Raw genomic sequence first — 25,898 nt, forward strand, 5'->3', positions numbered from 1 at the left:
ATCTTAGCCACCAAAACAAATAAGACAAAATATAAAACCTTCTCCAAGCTGAAAAGTGCTACAGAAATTAATAAAGCCAACATATTTGCCAATATGTAAAAGTTCATTAAAGTGTTTATAAAGGATTCCACATTGTACGAAGGTTGAATTTCAACAACAACAAAATTCAGTTTGGGCATACCTTCCAAATTTCAATGTCATGTTTGTGAAAAGAAACTGAAGATGCAAAATGCCAGTGCTGTGGTTTCACATACTATGAAGTTCAAATACAACAACATTGAATGTTGGCAACACTTCTTTATTTGTGTAGAGATGCCAGCAAAGTTCTCTGGTCTCAGGCCCATAAGTAAGCTTTGTGTACTAGTGATGCCTGCCTAAAAGAGGAGACAATAATTAAGAGCCTCTAAAATTATACAACCACAAGAGTGGCTGTATACTATAGTCAGCATGGATTTTTTGCATTCTGCAATATTAAATCGAAGATACCCCCATGCCGTTCTGATGCTTCTCATAAGCTCATTTCAAAATAAAATCTTACAAAACATATAGTCCTGAACTCAGAAATACTTCCTTAACAACCCTCTAAATTTTCATGGCGATACACAAAACTTGAACTTAATGATAATGTCAGGCATGCTGAGTAAGAATAACTGTCAGTGTTCTAAAAGCCAGACTCCCAGCTGCTTGGCTTGGCTAATCAGGGGGCCACACCCATGCCAGACTTTTATTTCACCTGAGACAGTCATGGCTTCCCTCAAAGAATCCTGGGAAGTGTAGTTTCTGAAGGGTGCTGAGAGGAGACTCCTATTCCCCTGATAGAGCTCCAGTGGCCAGAGTGGTTAAACAGTCAGCCCCTCTGACTGAAGCTGTGTGAGGGGAACAGGGCCTCTCCTAGCAACTCTCAGCACCCTTCACTAACTACACTTCCCAGGATTCTTTGGGGGAAGCCATGACTGTTTAAAGTGAAATAAAGGTCTGGTGTGGCTGTGGCCAGGGGCAGCTTTAGTTTAAATTTGGGTGGGAGGCTACATGTGCCTGCTGTAGAATAAAAGGCGGGGAAAACCCTGAAAAAGAATGATACTGTTCACAATGCTTTCCTTTCCCTCTGCCTAGTGCCCACCCACCCAATCTCCTCCCCTCCCCTTCCTGCCCTCCCCCTCCCCCAGGTCAGTTTCACCTATCCTAAGCATCATTGTGCAGGAGTAAATCCCACTGAACTAAAAAAACATGGAAATCATCAAACCTGCCCTCCTCTCCTCCTCCCTCCTATCCCCTCCCTCTTGCACGTTCCTTCCCCCTTCCTTCCCCCCTCCGCTCCCCATCCCCTTCCAATCCCCTCCTTCCCCATGTTACCAAATTCTTCCAAGCTACACAGGAAGTGGATTGGACTGTGAAAGACCAACTCAAATTGTGTTTGCATTTTGATGAATTTGTAGGGCAGCAGTACAATATCTCAGAGAGGTGGTCAGGTCTCCTGCTCCCCTGGTGCATTCACTATAGCTGCCCAATTTCCCTGCTTTTAAAAGTTTGATAGAAATATCTGTGGGCTATAGGTATGTTCTTAAACCGCAAGGTTTTTTGCCTATTAGTGAATATTCTCTGGGCCAGAGAAGAATTCCTAGCTTAGCTCACCTCACCTCAATTCCCCCAGCCCCAAACCCTTCCCTTCTATCCAGTCCCCCTCCCTGAACCCCAAAACTGCCTGTCCCCTTCCAAAACGATTTACCTGTCCAAGAGCAGCAGCGATATCAGCATGTCAGCTGCAAGGAGGCCTGGTTATTATTACTATTTTACCAGTAAATGTACATGTCAGAAATTCTGACAACCTTTCCCACTTGCCAAAACATTATGCTCAGTTAGCCACCCTGTGTGTGTCTTTTGAGAAACAAAGTGTGGTGTATGAAATAGACAAACAAGATAGACAGACATCCCAGACTATAAAAATCATGATATCAGTTTTATTTATCATGATATGTTAAGCCTGGTACATTTGAACATGTCTTTCACAATTTTAGCCTTTGGAAGTAACCATTCTCATTTTTATTATTATTTATTCAACTTGTATACCAATTTATATTTTACCAGAAATCTCTAAGCAGTTTACAACAAAAATCAATATATATCGTACCTATATACATATACAACTTTCATATATCTATAAGAACCAAGTGTTCTTAAAAAAAAAACATGAAAATATGACTAAAATAAGTCATTTTTTAAAAATAAAATAAAAATTATATACTGCTTGAATGTAAAGATCTCTAAGCATTTTACCTGTAACGACCTCTAAACAGTTTATATAGATGGATCTGATCTTGAATAGCTTAAAAGGAAAGGATAAAATTTCAATTCATAATGTGAATATATAGAAGACTTTGAAAGAGGAAGAGTCATAACATTCCTCGTACATCTTTGTGTGCTTCTTCAGCATAAGAAATACCCCACTCTCATTTGTATTGTATTGTTCATTGCATTTCTTCTATTCCTATTGTGGCTGCCTCAAAAATGGAACTACACAGTCCTATTCATCATTTGCTTGCTGATAAGAAGGATAGCATCAATTGCAAGACACATAGCACTTTAATCAGCTGGAACACTTTCTGCCAGCCTCAAAGCGTTAGGGACACTTCACTTTCTGGCATTGCCCCATCTATCCGATCACTTAAGAAAAAGGCAACAAAAATAATTTTATTCCACAAATATATTGATTGTATGAGACACATCAATCCTTATAACAACAAAGTCACCTTTGGAGCAAAAGAACATTGTCATTGCTATCCATGATGCTAGATACATTTCCTCCAGACTAAAACCTTGGCTCTAGCATGGAGACCTCCTGAGCACCATCCAAATTACCTGGCACATAAGAAAGCAACTGCTGCTACTCATTATGTGTGCCAATTTCAGTTATCAGAGTTGGTGAAGAGAAAAAAATGTATCAATATCTTTCCCATTTCTGTCCAAAAATGTTAGCATAGACTGATTTTACACTCTGAAAGCTGCTTGCAAGACATATTTGGGCTGTTTGGTGTTTTCTCTACCAGAGACAGATGAAGTGTAGCCATTAGGGTGTTGAGACTAGATGCAGAAAATCAAGGTGCAGATCCTCCCCCACAGAACTAAATGTTACAGGAGGCATGGGTCTGTGGCTGAAAATGCCATCCTCATGCCTAGTTCTCCCCCTCTTCCCCACAACATCAAGTGAAACTTATCACGTGATGTGATGTCATCACACTGAGTTAACCTGCACCCGCTAACTACCCAATGTTGTGGAATAAGCAGAGCTTGGAAAAGTTACTTTTTTGAACTACAATTCCCATCAGCCCAATCCAGTGGCCATGCTGGCTGGAGCTGATGGTAGTTTTAAAAAGTAACTTTTCCAAGCTCTGGGAATAAGGTAAGGAAACTGACAGAACTATGATACTGAAAATGCCACATGGGAACTTTGCATGGGAAAAGGATAAAGCTCTTAAAGGCTGAAACCATATCAGGAACTTGGCTAGAAACCAGTATAATAAAGTAGAACAGGGGCTCCCAAACTGTGTTCTGTGGACCACCAGTGGTCCACAAACTTCATGCAGGTGGTCCGTGGCATGTATGTGGATTTGTGGCGGAAGAAGGAAACTGGCACATCCATCACATTAAATGTTCATATTGGTTTTAATTGTATTTTAATTGCTTCTTTTATTTCTTATATTGTGTTTTATTGTATTACAATCTGAATTCTATGTAATACAATATATAATAAATAAAAAACCATTTAAATACAATTTAAAATCATGCAGGACCTAGCACAAGACACTTGCCAGGCAAAAAAAAAATCATTAAGACCCTCAGCTATTTTCAAGCGATGTGTAGGGGAAAAAGTTTGAGAACCACTGATCTAGAAGATATGTTTATTTCTCTCTATATATCCTTATCTAACATAGAAAGCCACAGAGACACTTTTTTTTATGACAACCCCCATATCTTTCTGGAATACCTACTCAAGGGATGGAGAATCTGTGGTCCTTCAGATGCTACTGTACTACAACTCACATCATTCCTAATGATTGGTCATGCTGGCTGATGGGAGCTGGAAGTCCAACAACATCCCTGGCCTGAAATGTTTCTGACCATACAGCTTACATGGAAAATTGTAGGACCAGCATGGTATCCCTGGCTCTTCCAGGTATAACTTCCACATTCCAGGCTGTGCAGGGCTATGCCAGACTAGGATTACAAGAAGCTGTTCTGTGGATGTTGCATACATTATTTCAAAAACATTGGGTTCATCCTTTGATAAGCTTATGCCACAATGAAAGAGTTTGCTGTAAAGGTGCCATAAGGTTCTTTTTAGAGGCTATGATGGTCAAAATGCCTATCCCTTTAAAATATGTCTTCTTGCTACACAGTTGTAATTATTATTATTTTGTCAGGGTTGAATATACATAGCCTAGGGTATTTGTGAATGGGTAGACATTTCTTTAGGAAAAGCAGGGGGGGCTACTGCCACTCTTCCCCAGTAACTGCTGCCTGAGGCATTCATTTCACTCTGCCTAATGGAAAAGTCTCTGGAGTTATCATAAACACATCATTGTCTTCTGGATATTTTGCGGTCAAGAATGAGAAGAACCACTCAGTCCTAAAGACCCAACACATCTTGAAAGGCGCATTACCAACAACTACTAAAATTAGCAATGTGAGTAAGAGCAAACAGAGTTTTGTACGATGGCTATGTTCTACCACCACTGATGGAGGAGTATGTCTCTGAATATCAGTTGCTGGGAATCACAAGTGAGAAGAGTGCAGTTGCACTCCTATGAGTGCCTGGTTAGCCACTGTAAGAACAGAATGCTGGACTAGATGGGTCTTTGGCCTGATCCAGCAGGGCTTTTCTTATGTTCTTATTCAACAAATAAGATGCAATTTCCCTTACCAGTCCACAGACACAAATCATGGATCTAGGCAACAACTATAATCTCAGTCCATGGATGAGCACATGTGTTTTTCTTTATGTGAAAAAAGGCATTAAATCTTCAATAAAAATGTAAATGTACTGCCTTCAAGTCGATTCTGACTTATGGCAACCCTATGAATAGGGTTTTCATGAGGCTGAGAGGCAGTGACTGGCCCAAGGTCACCCAGTGAGCTTCATGGCTATGTGGGGATGCAAATCCTGGTCTCCTAGGTCCAACACCTTAACCACTACACCCACTGCCTCTACAAAATGAGCTAACACTTTCTTTGTGAGGACAAACCTTGAAGACAAAGCCTGTTTGCCTTGAACACGATGTTCAGCCATGGCCAAGAAATGACCTAGTAACAAAATCAAAGCTACAGCTAGTATGTGACATCATTTTAGCCAATCATTACTGTTCTGCCTTTCCATTTTCCATAGTTACTATTCTTTCATGAACTAAGCATTCTTCAAGCATTCTTCGTCTTTAATAGACATAGTATAATCAAATGCTAAAAAGGCTAAGGAAACAGAGAACATGATCTAAGTCACGTTGCAGATATTTACTTTGCCACAGTATCATGAAAAGACTACAAATGCTTGTGGAGGCTCCCTGAGCTGCTTTGTAGTTGCCCAGAGTGGTATAATAATAATAATAATAATAATAATATTAGTAATTATGGGTTGGATTGGATCCAAAGAGCTGAGCATGGAAGGAAAATAGCCACTAATAATACTATTCCACAAATGCTTGCACAATAGGCTGTGCAAGAGTTTGCACAATGCTATAATATTTAGGTTCTAAAGCAATTGCCATGCAAGCTCTTACACAAGTTCTTTGGATAAACATCTTCCACGTGTCCAAGGGCACTTTTGGATTCAAATCCTTAAACTGGGGTTATCACTGCAGCAGGAAGTCTTCAACTTAAAAGGCAGTGCTGGTAGTTTCCCACTCGGGTGTGTGTATGCAATATTCAGCTGGTGGGTAATTTAATGAGAGTGATGATATTTGTACTGTCACAGCATAGGATGTTCTGGCAACTTTCTGACTGTATTAACATGTGTACTAGCATTTTTGCTGAAACTTTTGAAGATGAGATTTACAAGTAAGGTGCCTATCAGGCATTATTCCCAGATATATTGGCTGAGAAGCTGGATGAACAAGTTTGCTCACCATTTATATTTCTAGAGGCTTGTTTAATATCAAAAATGAAAAGGCATTGGATATTCTGATCCATATTTTAAACACAGGTTCATTCTGGCAGCAAGGAATCTCATATGTGAAAAATTAAGGATAGACACTGTCCCTTGGTCAGTTTTAACCCACATATGAGGTTCTACTGCCTCAGTGCCTCCTCACATAATCTTGGGCCACTCTTTTGGATGCTGTACAAGGAGTTGTTGCTGTCTCCTTTCTATCACTTTTAAAAACAGAACACACCCATAGTGTGGGTCAGCTGGGAAGAGTCCTTGGGTTCAGGCAGTGGAGGCTGATCCACTAGGTCTACTGGGGCACAGCTCTCCCAATGGGAATGTCAAGCAATTTGTATTACCCTACCCCACCCAGAATTTCAAAGCCACACACTCTTTCTTGTTCCACACATATTTATACTTCTATTTGAACTCAGAGAAGCTCTGCAAAGATTTCTGCCAATCTATTGTTCTCTGGCCAATCAGCTCTCTGCATCACTCATCCAATCCTAATCTAGAAATACAGCTATGGCAAAGAGGTCCCTCCCCTTGGTCGGCCTGCTTGTCAGCCCTCTTAGAAGGCTTCTATTCCATCTATTATTAAGAGGCCTCTCTAACACACCCACTAGAGCTGGGAGGAGTCTAGACTGGTCTGCTTCAAGAGCAGCCCACTTGGTAGTCATAGCTTATATCGAAACCATATATTGGTTCTGAGCAGCCTCAGACATATAGAGACATATCAGTGAGAGGAGTGATGGTAAACTACAGTAGGGCCCCACTCATACGGCAGGTTACATTCCAGAACCCCGCCGGAAAGTGAAAACCGCTGAAAAGTGGATCAGCTGTAGCGCGGGGTATGGAACCTAACCCACTGATCGGACAAGAGGAGGAGAAGATCAGATCTTCCCCTCCTCGGGCGCAATCAGCTTGAGCGGGAGTCTGAACATGCCAGAAGAGAAGATTGGCTGTAGCTCGCTACAGCCGATCTTCCCCTCCTCGGGTGCGATCAGTTGGAGTGTGCGAGTCTGACTGCCCCTGAGGAGGATAAGATCAGCTGTAGCATGCTACAGCTGATCTTCTCCTCGGGCACCATCAGCTCGAGCGGGAGTCTGATCGTGCCAGAAGAGGAGAAGATCGGCTGTAGCGAGCTACAGCCGATCTTCCCCTCCTCCGGTGCAATCAGCTGCAGTGCGGTGAGCTCCAGCCCCCCCTCCAGCTGATCATCCCACTGGCGCCATATTAACGGAACGCCGAAAAGCGGGGCCCTACTGTACTCGAAAAGCAGGTTTGGTTTCTTCAAAGGCTGGACTGGGCCCTATTTATTGTAAGGGGTTGGGAAGGGAGAGGAGATTATTCTTGGTGGCAAACTACCACTAAAAATGTTTGGTGGCATCATAAGAGGGGTGGGGAATCTGGTTTCTTCATGGGTAGGTGACAAACTGCCTGCCTCAGCATGTTTGGGTGGCATTGTAAGTGGATATGTGGGGCAGAATCTGTTTTCTTCAGGGGCTGGACGTGTACTACAATTTTTTTATTGTCAGGATGGGAGGGAGAGGAGGTTCTTGGTGCCATGCCCCAAGAATGGGCTGGGCCTTTTTTATTTATTTTTATTTATTTAAAGTATCTAAAAATTTGATTTGGGCTTATACAAAATAATTAACCCCCATAGGGATAAGAGCAAGAATGTCTTATAATTATTTTAATTAAAACAAAAAGTAGGACTTTGAAGAAGACCAGGTGTTTCTTTTCTTTCTGAACCCAGGACTGTGTCTTTCATGATGGGGCTGGAGGAGAAGACAGCAGGAGAGTAGTTGATAACACAGATATCCTGGCATTGGTAATCCAATTAGCAGGGCATATGTGGAGTTGTTGCACATTTCCAGCCCCAGTTTCACATTGAGTGGGGAGGTGGAACCTGTGTCAATCTGGTTGATTAAAAGGAAAACGAATTTTGAGTTAAGCAAATCCCTGCTTTTATAAAAACCAAGAGGCTTAAATATACTTTGTGAGTGACTGAGCCCCCATGCCAGTGGAATACTGGAGGAACTTGTGGAACATCTTGCTACAGTATTCAGACCTGACCATATGGCATGAAAGACTCTTTTTTTCTAATATTTATTTATTTAAAATATTTCTATCCTGCCCTTCTACCCTATAATAGGGCACTCAGGGCGGCTTACAATAAAATCCAACACATACATAATAAAATTGTACACAATAAAGATCACAAAAACATTAAAATAAATAAATAAAAATACATAAAATACAATTAAAATACATAAACTACTACATATATATATATATATATATATATATATATATATATATATATATACACACACACACACACACACACACACACACACACACATATTTTGGCTTCTTGTTTTTCCTCGTCTGCCATATATTTTTCTCTGAGTGATAGGAACTTACAGTTCACATGATTCATAGAATCACAGAATAGTAGAGTTGGAAGGGGCCTACAAGGCCATCAAGTCCAACCCCCTGCTCAGTGCAGGAATCCAAATAAAAGCATTCCCAACAGATGGCTTTATTAATAATAAAAAAGGAACTCTGGAGATCTTTAGGCAACAACTATTATCCATTATACTTAAATACACAGCTCCAGGTCAGGGAGGTTCTTTTTGTGTAGCAGAGAATAAGCCAGGCATAGCTTAAAGAAAACATAATCCTGAACATAATATTTGCATTTTTTCTCCATAGAAGTAACACATAGTCTCACATATGTAATGGCTAAATATATCAAGGAGGAGGTCTGATTTAGCTGTAGTAACTCAATAATCCTATTCTTTTTACTTAGAAGGAAGCCTCACTGTGTTTATTTAAGTGGATATAGAATTGGTCTTCTAGGTCCTAGCCCAATATCCTAACCATTACATTTTTACAATTACAGATGCTCATTTGAAATAAGGTTTAATTTAAAGAAATATTATCAAGTTGCCCAAATGTGTGTTTCTTTTGTTTTTACTTTTCACTAGAGCTCTTTGTATGGTTTAGAGTTGGCATTGGGAAAGAGCAGCACTGTTGTGTCTTTAAATGCTGGCAGGCAGACATTTTTATTAACTAAAAGTGCATTTGGATGAACTTGAACTCTTTTGTTCTTTTTTAAAATGAATTTTCCAAGCCCTCCTGGTTACTAACACAATTCTCTTCATCTTGTTTAGAAATAAGAAAATCCCACTATATTCTGTGGAGCCAGTGCCTACTAAGTGTGAGTTTCCAGCAACTCCCTGTGTGTGTTTAAAAAAAGAGGATTGAGGGAGCATTCCTTAATGAGCAGAGATCTAGTTTTCTGTTCACTGCTGAGGAGATATACTGAACTGCGTGTACATTCATGAGAGCAGGCATAGGACTACTTAGGTGCTAAGCATTACCAACACTGCAGTGTTTAACTGTCCACTACTTCTTTGCAAAGGAGGACTATAGGGAAGGATCCAGAACAGTTGGAGGCCACACAACTTTTCTCCCATCAAAGAAACAACTGTGACAGCCGGAATCCCTTCTGAACCAAAGTAAAACACTTTAGAGTTTAGTTAGGTGCTATACGCAAAACTGGAATGCTTAGAAAACTTAGCCACTCCCCCATGATCTCATTGGCCACACCCCTATAGCAGCCCTATCAAGTCTAGTGGGCACCAGCTGCCACTGGGGTCAGGTCCAAGATCTGGTGGACAGGCACAACGCTAAGATATATAACATTGAGTCTATAGATCCAGATATTTCCTCCAAAATCTGCAAGGAGTGGCTGAGATGGATTTATTTAGGATGTGAGGCCACAGTCAAGGAGGCCAGTTCACTGAATCCTTTTAACTCTGTAGCAAAAGGACCCTAAGCAGAGATGTTTCTGTAGATCTGAATGAATGGAAAGGCTCATATGGCAAGAATGCTTTTCCTCTCATCAAAAAAAGTACGCAGCCTACAAATCCAATGGAGCTGAATGCCAGCACCACCACCTGCATGAGCAGGGCGAGGTCTAGACCCTCTCCTGGCAATATGCATCTATTTTACATGGGGCAGTGAGACCCTTCCAGTGATAGCCAACATTACCTTCTCCCAACCACGAGTTCATTAAGCAACCTCCATCTTCTCTAGGTGGTTCAAGCCTAAAGAGACGTGTATAAAGCAATCTGGGCAAGTCTGCAAATGAACCATTGTAGCGGGAAAAGATGGAAGGGATAGACCTCGTCTCTGTTAGCTGTCAGTGAGACACATGACAAACAAAATGCCTCGTCACCACAATAAGCAAGGGCAGCAGAACTCTGGGACCCATAGATTAGTTGCTTGACCTGAATTAGAAAAGGCAATTTGTAATCCACTGTGGGATATGTTCCCTCTAAGATTATGCAAGCAAATGCCCTGTAAATTAAATCTTATAGACTTTCCACTAAGAGATGCCAAGAATCCTCATCACCTATTATCTTCATCGTCAACATATTTCACTCAAGCCATGGGCGATTTGGGACTCAGGAAGTTTCCTTCATTTGAAGTTGTTGCACAAATCCCTTCACATGCAATTCACCCACCCCCGAAAGAATGCCATGTGTCCTTCACATGGACAGGAGGCACGTACACCAAATCAGCACCTGTCGGCAAAAGCTATAAGAGAGTAAAGATCAGACCAGTACTTCTCTTGTTTATGCAATTGTCAGGGTGTCCCATTTCTGCAGAATGATTTCATGGAGTCATGAAACGCCACACCATCCCCTGGTTCTAATCTCTAGAAAGTCACAGGCACTGCTCCTCAGCCAATCTACATGAAAACACCACAAACAATCTCAAGCCACCCCAGCCAATGCACAACCAGCATTCATGGTGAAGTGTTTCATACAGTTAAGCAGGGCCAGATTAAGCTGAGAAGGGCCCCTAGGCTGATTGGTGTTTGGGGGCCCCTTCTCCTCTTAGGCGTGCATGCGTGCCATCAACCAAGATGGCGGCAGAAGCTTCAGCCCCTTAGGGAAACCTCGGCCGCCATCTTGATTGATGGCAAACTGAAAAAACAGCAGAGAAAAAGGTAAGTGAAGCGGGGGGATGGCGGGCGGTTCGGAAGCTCTTGTCCCACGATCCGCAGCTCCTGTCCTGCTTCTGCGGATCACGGAAGGAGAGCGGAGGGCCCTTTGTAGCTCCAGGGGCCCTTGGGCCTGTGCCCCATGGGCCCCCAAGAGCTCCGGGCCCCTAGGTTCAGCCTACTAAGCCTAATGGATAATCCAGCCCTGTAGTTAAGTATGCAGTGTAAATCAAAGGAGGGAAGTAGATTTTTCTCTGTCATTATTAAATCCTGAGACAATAAGGAGAGCTTATGAGACTTGCAACCCTTGGCAGAGGACATCAGAGTAAATCCAATTTTCAGTGGAAAAGCTTCCACCGTTGTAGAGCCTTCTGTTATACAAACCTTCAAACATCTATATATGTAATTGCATGACACATATTTAGGACTTGCATGTATCACATACATACACACACACTAGGGGGGCTCTGTCACCCTCTCACTCAGCTCACCAACTGACCGCCAACCTCCCAAGCACCCCAACAGCCAACTCCCCTTGCCAACCTGCTTGCCTCACTTGTTCTTCCATTGCTGCTGCCCCATACAGCCGCCATGTCAGACAAACTCTGACACCATGCAGTTCAGCACACCTAGGCTGCATACCGGCCTTCGGTCCACTCTCCCAGGCTACTGATGCTGCCATGGAAAAAATGTGCTGCCATGCAGCACACCTAGGCTGCACACCAGCCTACTGCCCAGGCTGCCACTGGTGGTGCCACTGCTGCATCTAGGCTGCCCACTCTCCAAAGCTGCCACTGCCTTGTGTGCTTTCTGGGGTGGGTGGAGGGCGGCACAAATGGCGTGCAGGCAAGGGGGGCAGAAGTGTTCACACTGCAGTTCACTTAGCACCACCTGTCTGTGGAGCTGCACAGTGTGACGCTTACTTTTATTTATTTATTTATTTATTTATTTATTTATTTATTTATTTATTTATTTATTTATTTATTTATTTATTTATTTATTTATTTATTTATTTATTTATTTATTTATTTATTTATTTATTTATTTATTTATTTATTTATTTATTTATTTATTTATTTAGATAGATAGATAGATAGATAGATAGATAGATAGATAGATAGATAGATAGATAGATAGATAGATAGATAGATAGATAGATAGATAGATAGATAGATAGATAGATAGATAGATAGATAGATAGATAGATAGATAGATAGATAGATAGATAGATAGATAGATAGATAGATAGATAGATAGATAGATAGATAGATAGATAGATAGATAGATAGATAGATAGATAGATAGATAGATAGATAGATAGATAGATAGATAGATAGATAGATAGATAGATAGATAGATAGATAGATAGATAGATAGATAGATAGATAGATAGATAGATAGATAGATAGATAGATAGATAGATAGATAGATAGATAGATAGATAGATAGATAGATAGATAGATAGATAGATAGATAGATAGATAGATAGATAGATAGATAGATAGATAGATAGATAGATAGATAGATAGATAGATAGATAGATAGATAGATAGATAGATAGATAGATAGATAGATAGATAGATAGATAGATAGATAGATAGATAGATAGATAGATAGATAGATAGATAGATAGATAGATAGATAGATAGATAGATAGATAGATAGATAGATAGATAGATAGATAGATAGATAGATAGATAGATAGATAGATAGATAGATAGATAGATAGATAGATAGATAGATAGATAGATAGATAGATAGATAGATAGATAGATAGATAGATAGATAGATAGATAGATAGATAGATAGATAGATAGATAGATAGATAGATAGATAGATAGATAGATAGATAGATAGATAGATAGATAGATAGATAGATAGATAGATAGATAGATAGATAGATAGATAGATAGATAGATAGATAGATAGATAGATAGATAGATAGATAGATAGATAGATAGATAGATAGATAGATAGATAGATAGATAGATAGATAGATAGATAGATAGATAGATAGATAGATAGATAGATAGATAGATAGATAGATAGATAGATAGATAGATAGATAGATAGATAGATAGATAGATAGATAGATAGATAGATAGATAGATAGATAGATAGATAGATAGATAGATAGATAGATAGATAGATAGATAGATAGATAGATAGATAGATAGATAGATAGATAGATAGATAGATAGATAGATAGATAGATAGATAGATAGATAGATAGATAGATAGATAGATAGATAGATAGATAGATAGATAGATAGATAGATAGATAGATAGATAGATAGATAGATAGATAGATAGATAGATAGATAGATAGATAGATAGATAGATAGATAGATAGATAGATAGATAGATAGATAGATAGATAGATAGATAGATAGATAGATAGATAGATAGATAGATAGATAGATAGATAGATAGATAGATAGATAGATAGATAGATAGATAGATAGATAGATAGATAGATAGATAGATAGATAGATAGATAGATAGATAGATAGATAGATAGATAGATAGATAGATAGATAGATAGATAGATAGATAGATAGATAGATAGATAGATAGATAGATAGATAGATAGATAGATAGATAGATAGATAGATAGATAGATAGATAGATAGATAGATAGATAGATAGATAGATAGATAGATAGATAGATAGATAGATAGATAGATAGATAGATAGATAGATAGATAGATAGATAGATAGATAGATAGATAGATAGATACACACACACCCAAATAAACACACAAACCCTTGATTGAATCACCAGATTAACTCAGTGTTTTGAATGTATCATTTAAACTGCTTGTTTCCAAATGATTGCAATCTTATATTTGGAACTACTTAATTGAAAATGGCCATTTTGTGAAACAAAAATTATAGAGGGGAAATACTGGCTAAGTGAAGCAGAACTCAACCTGCTTACAAAAAGTTACAGCAGCTCGATTTTAGTCCTTGAATGTCAATAAACTCATAGGAAAAATGTGTCTTAACATTATTCTAAGGCACTGCTGTGGAAATCAGAAAGTTCCTGAGAGAACCACGAGAGACCATTCTTTAATAGCTCACCTGACAATGGGTGTTCCACAATCCTTATAATGAAGTCAGAATCTGATGTGAGGTTGGGAGATGAATAGCAGGTGCAAGAAAGTGGCCAGGACACAAGGCAATGGATGGGGAAAAGACATCTAGAATTCTCAACATTCTGAAATTCCAAACATCCTGCAAGACAAGCTTGTCCTGCAATTCTGAAATTATCTAATTATAGGTTACAGTGGCACAGAGTAGTGAAACCATGTAATGTTGGGTCCAATATCTCTATCAAGAATTATATACAGTGTTACTGTCCTTGCTCTAAAATCATGGCACTGATTCAGAGTTTAAAAACTAGTAACCTTAGCTGCCACCATATTCCCTTCCTAAATGACAATGATGTTATGTCTTAAAGTAGACAAGCATCTGTATTGAATCAACCCCTCGCTGGATCGTTACCTTGTAGTGGTGAGTGGGCTTGCGTGTTCCAATGAACCCTGTGAGCGATGCAGTCGGGAGTCAAGTACTCCCAGCAGGGTCACCCATGGCGGTAAGGTCAAGGGAGAGGAACCAGACAAAGAACGATCCAAGAAAGTCCTCAACGGCAGAACAGGTGGAGGATAACAACGTGTACGTTACAACGGCTGTGAAGGCAGATGAAGGCTGCTGCAGATAAAAGACTTCCAATCGTCGTGGTATCCATGCCATTGGATCAAAGCCTTTTTCTGTCAAGACTGTGTGTTGATAGTCGTGCGCTGATCTCCCCACATAAAACAAATTCACTCACAGGCGTCTTCCAAGCAAAGACCTTGTCTTGGAAGACAATCTTACTCGGCCACAAGTGATCGCCAATGAATGATGATTGAATCAAGCAACTCTAGATTACTCTTTTCTTCTCAGAAATTTTCACTGAATGTCCCCCACCCCCCATATTATAAATTTGAATATAGAAAATGCATCAAACACAAGTGCTTGTAGAAATAGCACACAGATATCATGCAAAGTTTCAGTGTTGGTTACTTCGACAGGTCTAACAACCAGTTTAGCTTTTGCTGAACCATGGACACTATTTCAAAGCGTGGAAACTATTGTTCATTCTTCAAAAGTTAAGGTTTTATAGCTGCTACAGCTATACTGCACTCCTAGAGCATCAACATATTCAGGAAAGTTTCAGCAAAAGTAATAAAACAGACATATATGAAACCAGTGACAAAATTCTCCTTGATTTCAATAGGACAAGTATATCAGCCTAGTTCTGCACTGAAACAGAGCTGAAGGGAATGAGAACACACTTAAATTTGGAATACAGAATGGCTTCTCATAGCTCAGTGGTTTTCAGATTCTCAATTTTCAGGGAACCCTTAATTCATTCAGGAAATCCTGCACATCTGCTGTAGGTTCCAGAGTAGTGGGGCATGTTAGGTCCTGAGGCGTATTCTAGGGTTCCAGGAAAGAGAATGTGCAGCATTGGTGTGGGGGAGAGAAGCAAGCTCAGTGCTAAAGGAGGATTAACTATACAATTGTAGAAATTGTGTTATTGCTTTCATCTCACTGAATCTGTAATCTTTTGCATTTTATCATTGTACACTGCTTCAATAGCTTGTGGTTGTGAAGTGATCAACAGATTTGGAAATAAATAAAATAAAAATAAATTTTGGAAGGGACTGTAAAATATTCAGTATCATCATGTGTTTATAATTCAATTGGTTCTGGTTATCCAATAAAAGGGATATTGTAAAGCTGCCAAAGGTGCAAAAATGGGCAACCAAAATTGAAGATGACATTGGAGCACCTCCTTGCGGGGGAAGTTAGTTTAGAAAAAATACTAAAGATGAACATGACAGAGATTTATAAAATCATAAACATCTTGACACAAAACACAATTCATGTGTAGAATGTACAACCACAAGGTACGGTGATGTGGCCACTATTGGAACTATTATGTTCAGAGGCAGGTGCTAGAGTCAAACACTGGGGGTGGACTATTGTCTTCATGCCCTACAGTCAGGAACATCTGACTGCCTACAGTATGCTGGATTTGATGGGCCCTTGGTCTGACCCAGCAAGGCTCATCTTACATTCTTATATCCTTGGGTGCACAGTCAGTTCACAGTGTTAGCCAGGCCTATTTGAATTCATTGCTGCCCTGAAGCTGCCGCTACAGAAGATGAGCAGTGGTCATCAGGCTATATTTCAGAATGCTAATCTGCTTTTACTAACTTCTCATTTGTAAAGGCAGATAAACTTCCAAGGAATGCTGAGGTTCCATGAATTACAGTTTGGAAACCACTGCCATAGTCCAAATCATGTCAGATGCGCTCAAACAGCGCTTTCCATTTTAGATATATAGCATTTGTGTTATAGAGAGGGATGTGGAAGAAATTCAATTAGTTTTGCATTTAAAGATGAAACTACCAACATCTCAGTTTCTGAAACAATACACAAACCAAAACACAGCCATCCTTTGAAATTCACTTCTCTGAATTTTGCAGTGCAGTTCTCTAGCCAAGTAATGTGTACGAAGATGCACATACTAGGGTAAAGTGTGCCTAAAAATTACACTATGCATTTTATTAGGGCAAATTGCTTTGCAAAAATGTGTATATTAGGCAAAATTGCATTCAAAATTTTTCATGAGTTTTTTATCACAGATTGCTGCAGAGATTTGAAGAACTGAATTTTAAATTGAAAAAATGAGAACAGAGAGAACCAAAATTGACAGATCCATCCATCACTAGTTATGACACATATGAGACTTAGAAAAAGAGTGCTTAGCTTTCCAATTTGATCTGTGCCCCTAAAACCTTGCTCATGTTCTGTGATCAAAAAGAGTAAAATAAAAATAGACTAGTCTAATTCACTGGTGATTCTTCTGCACTAGTTGCTATGTTTAGAAAGCTGCCATGTTGGAAAGCTGTGATATGTATGCCATCCAAAACAGCAACTTGATTTTTAAAATCAATTATTCGAGAAAATAGGACTTAATCTAACAGGTATCTTAGGCATCATGGTGACAGCACACGTCCTGCAGAAGATATGTCATTCTCACATTTGCCCTTTGCGGGAACACTTAGGGCCATGTGGCAGCTATTCAGTGTTGCAGAACTGGCTCTTGAACTATTAAACAGATTACCTAAAAAAGAAGATCCAAAGGTCTAATGTGTTTGATGATGCTACTTCCCCTGAAGGCATTTGAGTGCATTAGCATGGACTAATGACATGTTGACAGATGGAGATGGGATAAGAGGGTTATGGAAAACTCCCTGAGGCCCGTGTCAACAACTGAGCAAGGAACAAGGGGAAAGGGAAACGCTTTCAATGGGCTGGGCACTCTAGTGGAGGGCTGAGGCAGTGGCCCAGCACACATCAGTAGCAGGCAGGTTTATTGGAGAAAAGGCTCCAAAGTACTTAGGTTCAGTGGAGGCTGTGAACACTGCTCTCTAAGACCTCATACCTACCTACCAATCAAGTGGGAAGCTGATGGTGCAGAGCAGGCAGCAGTAAGCTGGATGAGGCTAGTAGCTCTTACATAGGCCTCCAACCCAATAAGGTTGATGGGAGAATGCTGCAGATTGGGGGAGCTCCAGGGTGGAGACCCCAAAGATATGTGTACAGTTGTGCAGCTGCTATCCCAGAGCAACCCTGACCTCACCACTGCCTCTCCCTGCCCCGTCCCTTCCCAATGGGCTTAGTGTCGTTGCTGCTGGGAGAATACCAAGGTGCCTCCCTCCCCACAAATCTCAAAAGCCAGCACTTCTGCTTGCAGTCTTTGTGGCCAGAGCTAATTCAAGTATTAGTTTCATGGTTAGTAAGAGGAAGCCCATAGAGGCAGAGCTGCAGTGATGTAAGCAGAGCTGCAGACCACCAGCTGGTCAGCACTGGCAACAGCTCCAAACAACTTATTTTTATTTATTTATTTATTACATTTATACCCTGCCTTTCTTTTCATGATAGAAACCCAAGGTGGCTTACATATGGTTCCCAGGCAGTCTCCCATCCAGGCACTGACCAGACCTGACCTTGCTTAGCTTCAGCAGGGTGCTGGCCTCATGTGCCTTCAGACCATAGCCTGGGACCAGGCTGGGAACTTATGAGGAAAGCTGGGGTGCAGGGTCTGGGTTGCTTACAGGGTTATGTAGTAATTCATAGCAATTAAAACACCCACCAAATTCACACTCATTCAATAAGAGGAAATTAGGGTTACACAGAAGATCACCTTTACACCTGTCCACCCACAGAGGAATCATTTGCCCCATCCCACCTCCCAAAATAGGGTGAGGAAACTTTGACCATACTGGAATTAAGAAGCAATAAGCAAGACCCGGTGGCAGGATCCATCTGCTTCTCACAGAACTAAAGTTTCGTTCAGGCGTCTTTTTAGTCCCATATTTCTCCTAGGAAGTACATTTTTAAGGATGAGGATGGTTTGTTTTCTTTTTTTAACATTTTAATGAAACCCAGTCTTTTGCCACTTACAAATTAAGGAAAAGCATTCTGCTCAATCATCTCTGGTCACCGTCTCCTTAAAGGGTTCACTGTTATGCAGTATCTTCTCAACGGAGCAAACTCAATTTCCTGACACCAATTTTGTTTCCCCTGCATACCTACGTGTTGTTCCTGAGATCAGTTTTGGGGGTACTCCTGCTACTCTTTTCCTGTGAACAGAGGAGGTCTTTAGGTTGCACATGACTGGTTACTATTTGCTGGTGGTTTTTTTATTTAGCAAAACGTCCAGAAGCTTCTCCAGAAGGAGTGGCTTTTTCCACACTGGAAAATTAAAGTACTATAATTAAGCATGAAAATGCATCAAGCAGTTTGTTGAGATGTTATGGGCAGCCACAGAAAATGCATTGTTATCATTCCTAGTAAAAGTGCGTGATACCTCTGCACAGTAGAACACCAGAAGCCGCCTTATCCCAAGTCAGACCACTGATGCATCTAGCTCTGTAGTGTCTACACTGACTGGCAGCAGCTCTCCACGATTTCAGGCAGGAGCTTCTCCCAGCTCTACCTGGAGATGCCAAGGTTGAATCTGGGGCCATTGCTCTGCCACTGAGTTGTGGGCTTTTGCCCCTTCTTGAACAAGCCTAGAGCCAGAAAGCTGATCCACGAACAAAGCTGCATGGTGACATCAACAGTGAATCAACAGAAGCATGACAAGCAGAAAGGCATACAGATCCACCAGAGCCGTTCACTTATCTTGCATTTTTCCATACTTTTTCTTGTACTTTATGAAAAAAAGTACAACAAATTAAATGGGTGGTTAATAAAAGTGTAAATGATTTAAGCTGTGCTAAAAGAGATGATTGCACTGAAGGCTCCTTACAGATTCTGACCTCTTCCACCTTCTAACTTCATCTAAAAAATCTTGTTAACTGAAAGTATAGGTCAGAGAAAGTGGCAACTGGAAGTGGCTATGCTACCCAACCTTATTAGGAGAGTGTGCATTATAGCTATTCAGGTGGATTGGCTAATGGAAGATTTTGTTCATAGGAATAATTGCTATGTGGACACCAAAAATTAAAGAAATTCCTTGGTAAGTAAAGGAATTTTATTTGCTGCGGGAACACATGAAAACTACTTGATTTTCAGGCCATATTTCTTGAAAATGAATTAGAAGTTTGATTTAACTGCATCCTACTCAGACTCACACTGAACTACCAATATTGCTTGGAAAAAAGAATGATTAATTTGGTGGCTGGAAAGAAGAGGAGGGGAAGGTAACTGATTAGATGACCCAGTAAGAGAGATCCAGAGTTTGATGATCAAGGAACTGATCCTGCAGACGTAATTCATTCAATCTGTATTGGTGACAATTAACACAAGCAAGATTCTTCTGGGCCGAGACCATTATTTCTTTGAAATTGTACCCAGTCAAACTTTTAACAATCCTCATATAAAGTTTCAGAGGCCATTTTAAAAAATATGTACAACCCCATTTATTCACTTCTAAGAGGATAGCAAAAGAGCCTAGATCCTGCTGTAGGGTTCTTGCCTGGAGGAGATAAGTATGCAGACTAGAGTGCAAGGAGAGAGGATAGTCCATTACATGTTGCCCAAGTTTACCTGTGATGGAAGAAAATTCTTAGGTTGAAAAAAACAAGTCGACTAATGAAGAAATTAAAGTATAGTACTTACACAGTTTCATCATTCTTGAACTCCAACTCTCCATAAGCATCTTCAAAGTCCTCTCCACCTCCTTTTGCTGTTCCTTCTACTGTTCTGAAAGGGACTATGACGGTACCTCGAGCACCAGATGTCCTAAGAACTTTCACCTCCATTACCCCAATGCTCTCACTGACATGTATCACATCACACTCAAAGGTGAAGATACCCGCATGGTCATCATCTAAGATAGTCACAGTCGCCACGCAGGGAGAGGCTAGTATGGCCTTGGGATATGGCAAGTTGTTGAGCTCAGGAGGAGATTTATCTGTCTCAACCACCCTCAGGTTGCTGAGGCGCACAAAGAAATGTTCATCTTCCTCAAAGATGTCATCATCAATGATCCCTATGGAGAACTCTTTCTGGGTCTCCCCTGATTTCAAAACAACTGTCCCTTCTGTAAACTCATAATCAGCCCCAGCATTGGCAGAGCCATCCTCTGTTTTATAATCCACATAGATGGTCTTGGACATGTCTCCTCCTTTCCGGACGATGGTTAGGAGGACAGCACCACAGTTCTCTAGACATTGGTAGGAGCAAGGATCAAAACAAATTTTTGAGATGAAGTCCTCTGGTTCCTCTGGTCGCACCTCATGCAGGCTAGCAATCCTTTTAGCTTGCTCAGCTGCATGCTTTTTAAGAATATTTCCTGCTCCAGTCATCATCCTGGTAGCTTGAATCCGATAGAATGCTCTGCTCTTTTGCTGATGAGATAAGGCATAGTAATTGGCCATCTCCACCAGCTGGTCTAAGTCTTTTTCTGGGTACTTTTGTTTCAGATCCTTGAGGATCCGGATCATCTCTTTGCGAGACTCATCCACCTCTTTCCCCTCTATAGGTGCTAGGTTTCCATCTAGAAAGTGGGAGTTCATCATCTTACCATCCATTTCAATCCCTTTGGGATGCTCACCCTCAGTCTCAATGATAATACCTCTGTGCTTGTCGGTACGGTACTTTTTGTGCATATACTTATAGATGAACAGCCTTCTGTCTGCTATCCAAGCCAGAATGACACAAACAGGGAAGAAGAACAGAGTGAGCAGGCCTTCCCATACCTGGACTACACCTGGAGAGAAGACTGCAAGGATCATGTACAACCAGATATACGCAAAGATGCTCCATGCTGCTGTGACAAAGAAAACCCTCAAATGTTTTATCTTCCTAGTCTCACCATCAGGAATGACATAGACACAGATGGCTATGATAATAAACATATTGAAAGCTGCACTGCCAACAATGGTAGAAGGCCCTAGATCACCAGCAATAAATCCATGACCACAAACCTCTATCAATGACAGAAGGATCTCAGGAGCAGAGGAACCGAGAGCCATGAGGGTCAAATTAGAAACAGTTTCATTCCATACTCGGATGGTTGTGGTGGTGATTTCTCCATTGGGCTTCCTGATAGTAATCTCTTTCTCTTGTGAAGTAATGACCTCTATGGATGCCATGAAACGATCGGCAATGATGGAGACTCCAAGGAACATATAGATTAGTGCTACAAAGTAAACAATAACCCTGGCAATTTTGTCCCCCAGAGATGGGTTTTCTGGGTACCATATTGGCAAGATGACACCCTCCTTGCACTCTGAAGAACCTGAACAAGTGTGGTTTTGTCCTGTGCTGGGTGGATCTGTCCCTGTTCCAGCGTCCACCTGTAGACCATGTAAAAACAGCACAAAAATAACAAGCCCAAAGCGGAGGAAGGCTGAGCTGACAGGTTGCAACCGTAACCACGCCATACACAAGATTTAACTTCCACTGTGCAGAGGCAACTGTCTTCTTTCCAGGTTAAGAATCTGCAATAGAGAGGAATGAGAAGTATGAGATGGAAGAAAATAAAAGGAAGTACAGTACATAAATGTTTCACCAGTATTCACTGTAAGTCACATCTACAGATGAAAACAGCAACACAAAGCAGGCAAAATTGTAGCGCTTATAAACAAGTAATTCAGAGGCAATCTGTTTATGCTGATCTCAGTGTGTCTGGCAGTATAGTTAATTTAGATACCAGTCTTCCAACAAAAGTGGTTTCCAGAAAAAATAGAATTACCAAGGAACCACACCAGCAGGGCTAGCCCTACCATGAAGCAGACTGAGGTGACAAAACGGTGGTTATGTGCAATACAATCCTATGCATATCTATTAAGTTCAATGAGACTTACTCTCAGGGAAGTCTGTATAGGATTGGATCCAAATCTCCCAATGTGCAGGGAGAAAGCACTTCCACATGTGCTCAGGGGGAATGGTACTTCTTTCCAGCAACAGTGGCCCTTTGCTCCACATGGAATGCTATTCCAGAGGGCCACATGATAGCTTGATGGGTGGGGTGTTGAGGGGCATTTGCAGTTTCTGCAAAAAAGGAACATTTAAATGCTGCCATGTGTAAGCAGAATACTACCTCCGGATGCTTAGGATCACAATCTTTATTTCCCACGTCAGGACCCAAATGCCATGGGTATATATCTGTTTTTTTAAAAAAAGACTGCACTCTTAAGGATCTAAGCACAAACAAGGAAGCAGGGCACAAACTTGCATAGTTGCTATTGCTATTTTTTTTTTACGCAGGCATCATCAGAAACTTTTTGACATGCAATAACTTTTTTTAAACCATTCTTAAACCATGCAAAGAACTCAAGTTTCACAAACTTTAAACCAGTTATTTTACTGCAGGTCTTTCACCAATTCATCTTAAAATGGCAAAATTACATTTAACTACATTGCAAGGCTGACTTAACTCACAGTCTCTCAGCCACAATACCATCCACCACCCACCCAACTGCTCTTTGGATATACTATGGACTTATTTGCAAGTGCATTAGCAGTGTAATTTTGTTAATGTTTATATTATGGGGGGGGGAGATGACCTTTTTTTACAAGAAATTAAACCTGACCATGAACGCTATTGTGTTGCTATCTTTTCATTTTGGTTGGACACCTAGGCACAGCTAAACTAAAATCCTGGATTATCTTTCTTCTACCAGAGATAATGAAAAATAAAACCTTCAAAATGAACCAGGAAGTCTCTTCAAACTGAACAATGCAGTCTCTTCTCCAGTGTCTGAATCTAGAGAAATCTGGAGCCACACACACACCAAGGACGACTCAAAAATTACTTCAATTTGAACTAGGAAATTCTTCCTTCATTGTCTGGAGAAGGGACTTGCTGGTTTATTTTGAAGCCATTGTCAGATCTTTCCCGAATTTTGTGACTCTAGCTATCTCTCTAGACATAGAATAGTAGAGTTGGAAGGGGACTATAAGGCCATCAAGTCCAACCCCCTGCTCAATGCAGGAATCCAAATCAAAGCATTCCGGACAGATGGCTGTCACTTGTCAATCACTGCTCTGATTTCATTCATTGGCTAAAAACACTGGAAGGTGGGAACACACTCATTTCTCCAAAAGCAATTGGTTAGAGTGGCTCCTGCAATATTTTGCTTCATTAACACCACTCTGCAAGGGCCAGAGACTTTTTTTTTTAAAAAAAGTCTCCCTAGAGATGTGAAGGCCCGGAAAAAATCAGAAAAATTCAGGGGGAAAACAGGATCTCTTCTCAGTTGTCCCAGAGTGCATGATATGGAATAATGGGCTGAAGTTGCAGGAAGCCAGATTTTGAATGGACATCAGGAAAAACGTCCTAACTGTTAGAGCCATACGACAATGGAACCAATTACCTAGAGAGGTACCGGGCTCTCCGACACTGGAGGCATTCAAGAGGCAGCTGGACAGCCACCTATTGGAATGCTTTGATTTGGATTCCTGCATTGCGCAGGAGGTTGGACTTTATGGCCTTATAGGCCCCTTCCAACTCTACTATTCTATGATTCTATGGGGTTTTTTCTAAGCCGTTTTTGGGATTTTTTAAAAAAAAATGGAAAAATTGGAAAAAATGAAGAAAAAATGGATTATGAAATGTTTTATTTTAGCATGATGAATAAAATGTTTCATTGAATCGTGGTCCCCCTCCTTTTTCTCAGTTCTTTTTATGGGAATGGATGCTTTATGTCTGCTTGACGCTGTGGAGGACTAGCAGAGACATAAATAATGTTCTTTGTTAATGTTGATGGTTTCTTCTGTTGTTGTTGTTTTTGCCTACTCCTCATAAACTAACAAAACGAAAGAGGTTCCTTACAGTTCAGGTGTTCCTTACCGTTCAGGATCTTGTAGATCCATTTGCTACAAAAAAAGTAAAAAATTTAAAAACTAAATTTAATTTGTAATAATTGTTTGAATAAAATGTACTTTTAATATACCAAATTAGATAATTTTATGTCATACCAACTTGTACATAGTTACATTTTATGTTCCTGAAGTAACAAAGTGATGTTCGATCTGTGAAAAGTGCTAATACTGCCTTTTTTCAACTTTTCAGAAAATTTTCATTTTTTCCTGAAAAAAACGGGGGGGGGGACGTTTTCCCCCATTGGCTTCAAAATTTCTGGAAATTTTACATCTCTAAGTCTCCCACACCCACCAATGACTCTGGGCCTAGTGAAGCAGTACCCCATTGTCACAAGAGTCCTCTGTGCACACTCACCTTGTGAGGTTGTACAACTCTACTTACAGCTCTAACCACTACTTCAGTGCTGCCCTGGGCTCCTACTGGGAGGAAGGGCGGGATATAAATGTAATAAATAATACTTAGGACTGCCACCACTGTGCTTAGGAGCCCTGACCCAGTGGGAAGCAGGCCCCTCACAGCCTTCAGGTTTTTATTCTGGGAACTGGAAAACTACTAGCTTCTCTTCCCCAGTCTCCACTGGGCATGAGAGTCAGCCCATCCTCTTCTGATTCCCTGTCTATAAAAACCTTGGAGCATGTTGCCGGAGCAGTCTGACTTGTGGGAGTTAAACCATAGTGCTCTACAGCAACCAGCCAACCTCCAAGATTCCAAATTATAGAGTTTATTTTAAACAAGTAATGATTAAGAAAGGCGGAGGTAAGCAAAGTACAATACAAAAAGAAAAGCAAGGAATCAGTACATAGCTAACTTAGCACTTTTAGCAAGAGCACATGCCAATGTTCCAGCGAAGACAAAAACTCTTAAAAATCACTTTGCCTGTATCTTTAGTGGCAAGGGGGAAAGGACCATTGGGGAAGGGCCCTGTGATGGCATGAAGCTGGTCATGTACACAGGAACTTTGGCAAGGGGATGGACTAGGGACCCCAACTTCTGCCTCTTGGTCCAAACAGTGTATGTATACCAAAACCAGAGGAAAGGAGGAAACGGAAAGAGCCAGTGCTTCCTTGACAATTCCCTAAGCCTCTTTTGGGAATTCTGCCTCATATTTTGCCAAGCAGACACAAAGACCAGCTCCTATTACTTCTACTATGTGCTACTCACTGCTGCAAAGAAGATACATCTATAATTTGTTAATGTGTAAATCTGAATAACCCGTGTGCAGGCTCTTTTGGTTAGGCACATGTCAAGACAATGAAAGCCTTTTGGTAGCAGGGTTAGAAGAGATTCCAAGAATCCTATGTACATGGTCAGAGTTAAATAGTTTTTATGTATAATCATGGACC

The 25,898-nt window shown here is 40.6% G+C and overlaps 1 protein-coding gene across 3 annotated transcripts in view; it reads right to left on the reverse strand.

Moving 5' to 3' along the window:
* Positions 1-25,898, reverse strand: part of SLC8A3 (solute carrier family 8 member A3) — a 214,186-nt gene that overhangs the window by 135,865 nt on the left and 52,423 nt on the right. For 2 of the 3 annotated variants that reach the window (XM_061611158.1, XM_061611156.1), the window contains exons 2-3: positions 22,535-22,721; positions 20,343-22,168 (exon numbers count right to left, since the gene is read on the reverse strand). In XM_061611158.1, coding sequence (XP_061467142.1) covers positions 20,343-22,111 — 1,769 coding nt within the window. In that variant the 5' untranslated portion in view covers positions 22,112-22,168; positions 22,535-22,721. The remainder of the gene's footprint in view (positions 1-20,342; positions 22,169-22,534; positions 22,722-25,898) is intronic. The other variant, XM_061611157.1, reaches the window with a different exon arrangement.

The sequence above is a fragment of the Rhineura floridana genome, chromosome 2, assembly GCF_030035675.1.
Source record: "Rhineura floridana isolate rRhiFlo1 chromosome 2, rRhiFlo1.hap2, whole genome shotgun sequence".
Lineage (NCBI taxonomy): Eukaryota > Metazoa > Chordata > Lepidosauria > Squamata > Rhineuridae > Rhineura > Rhineura floridana.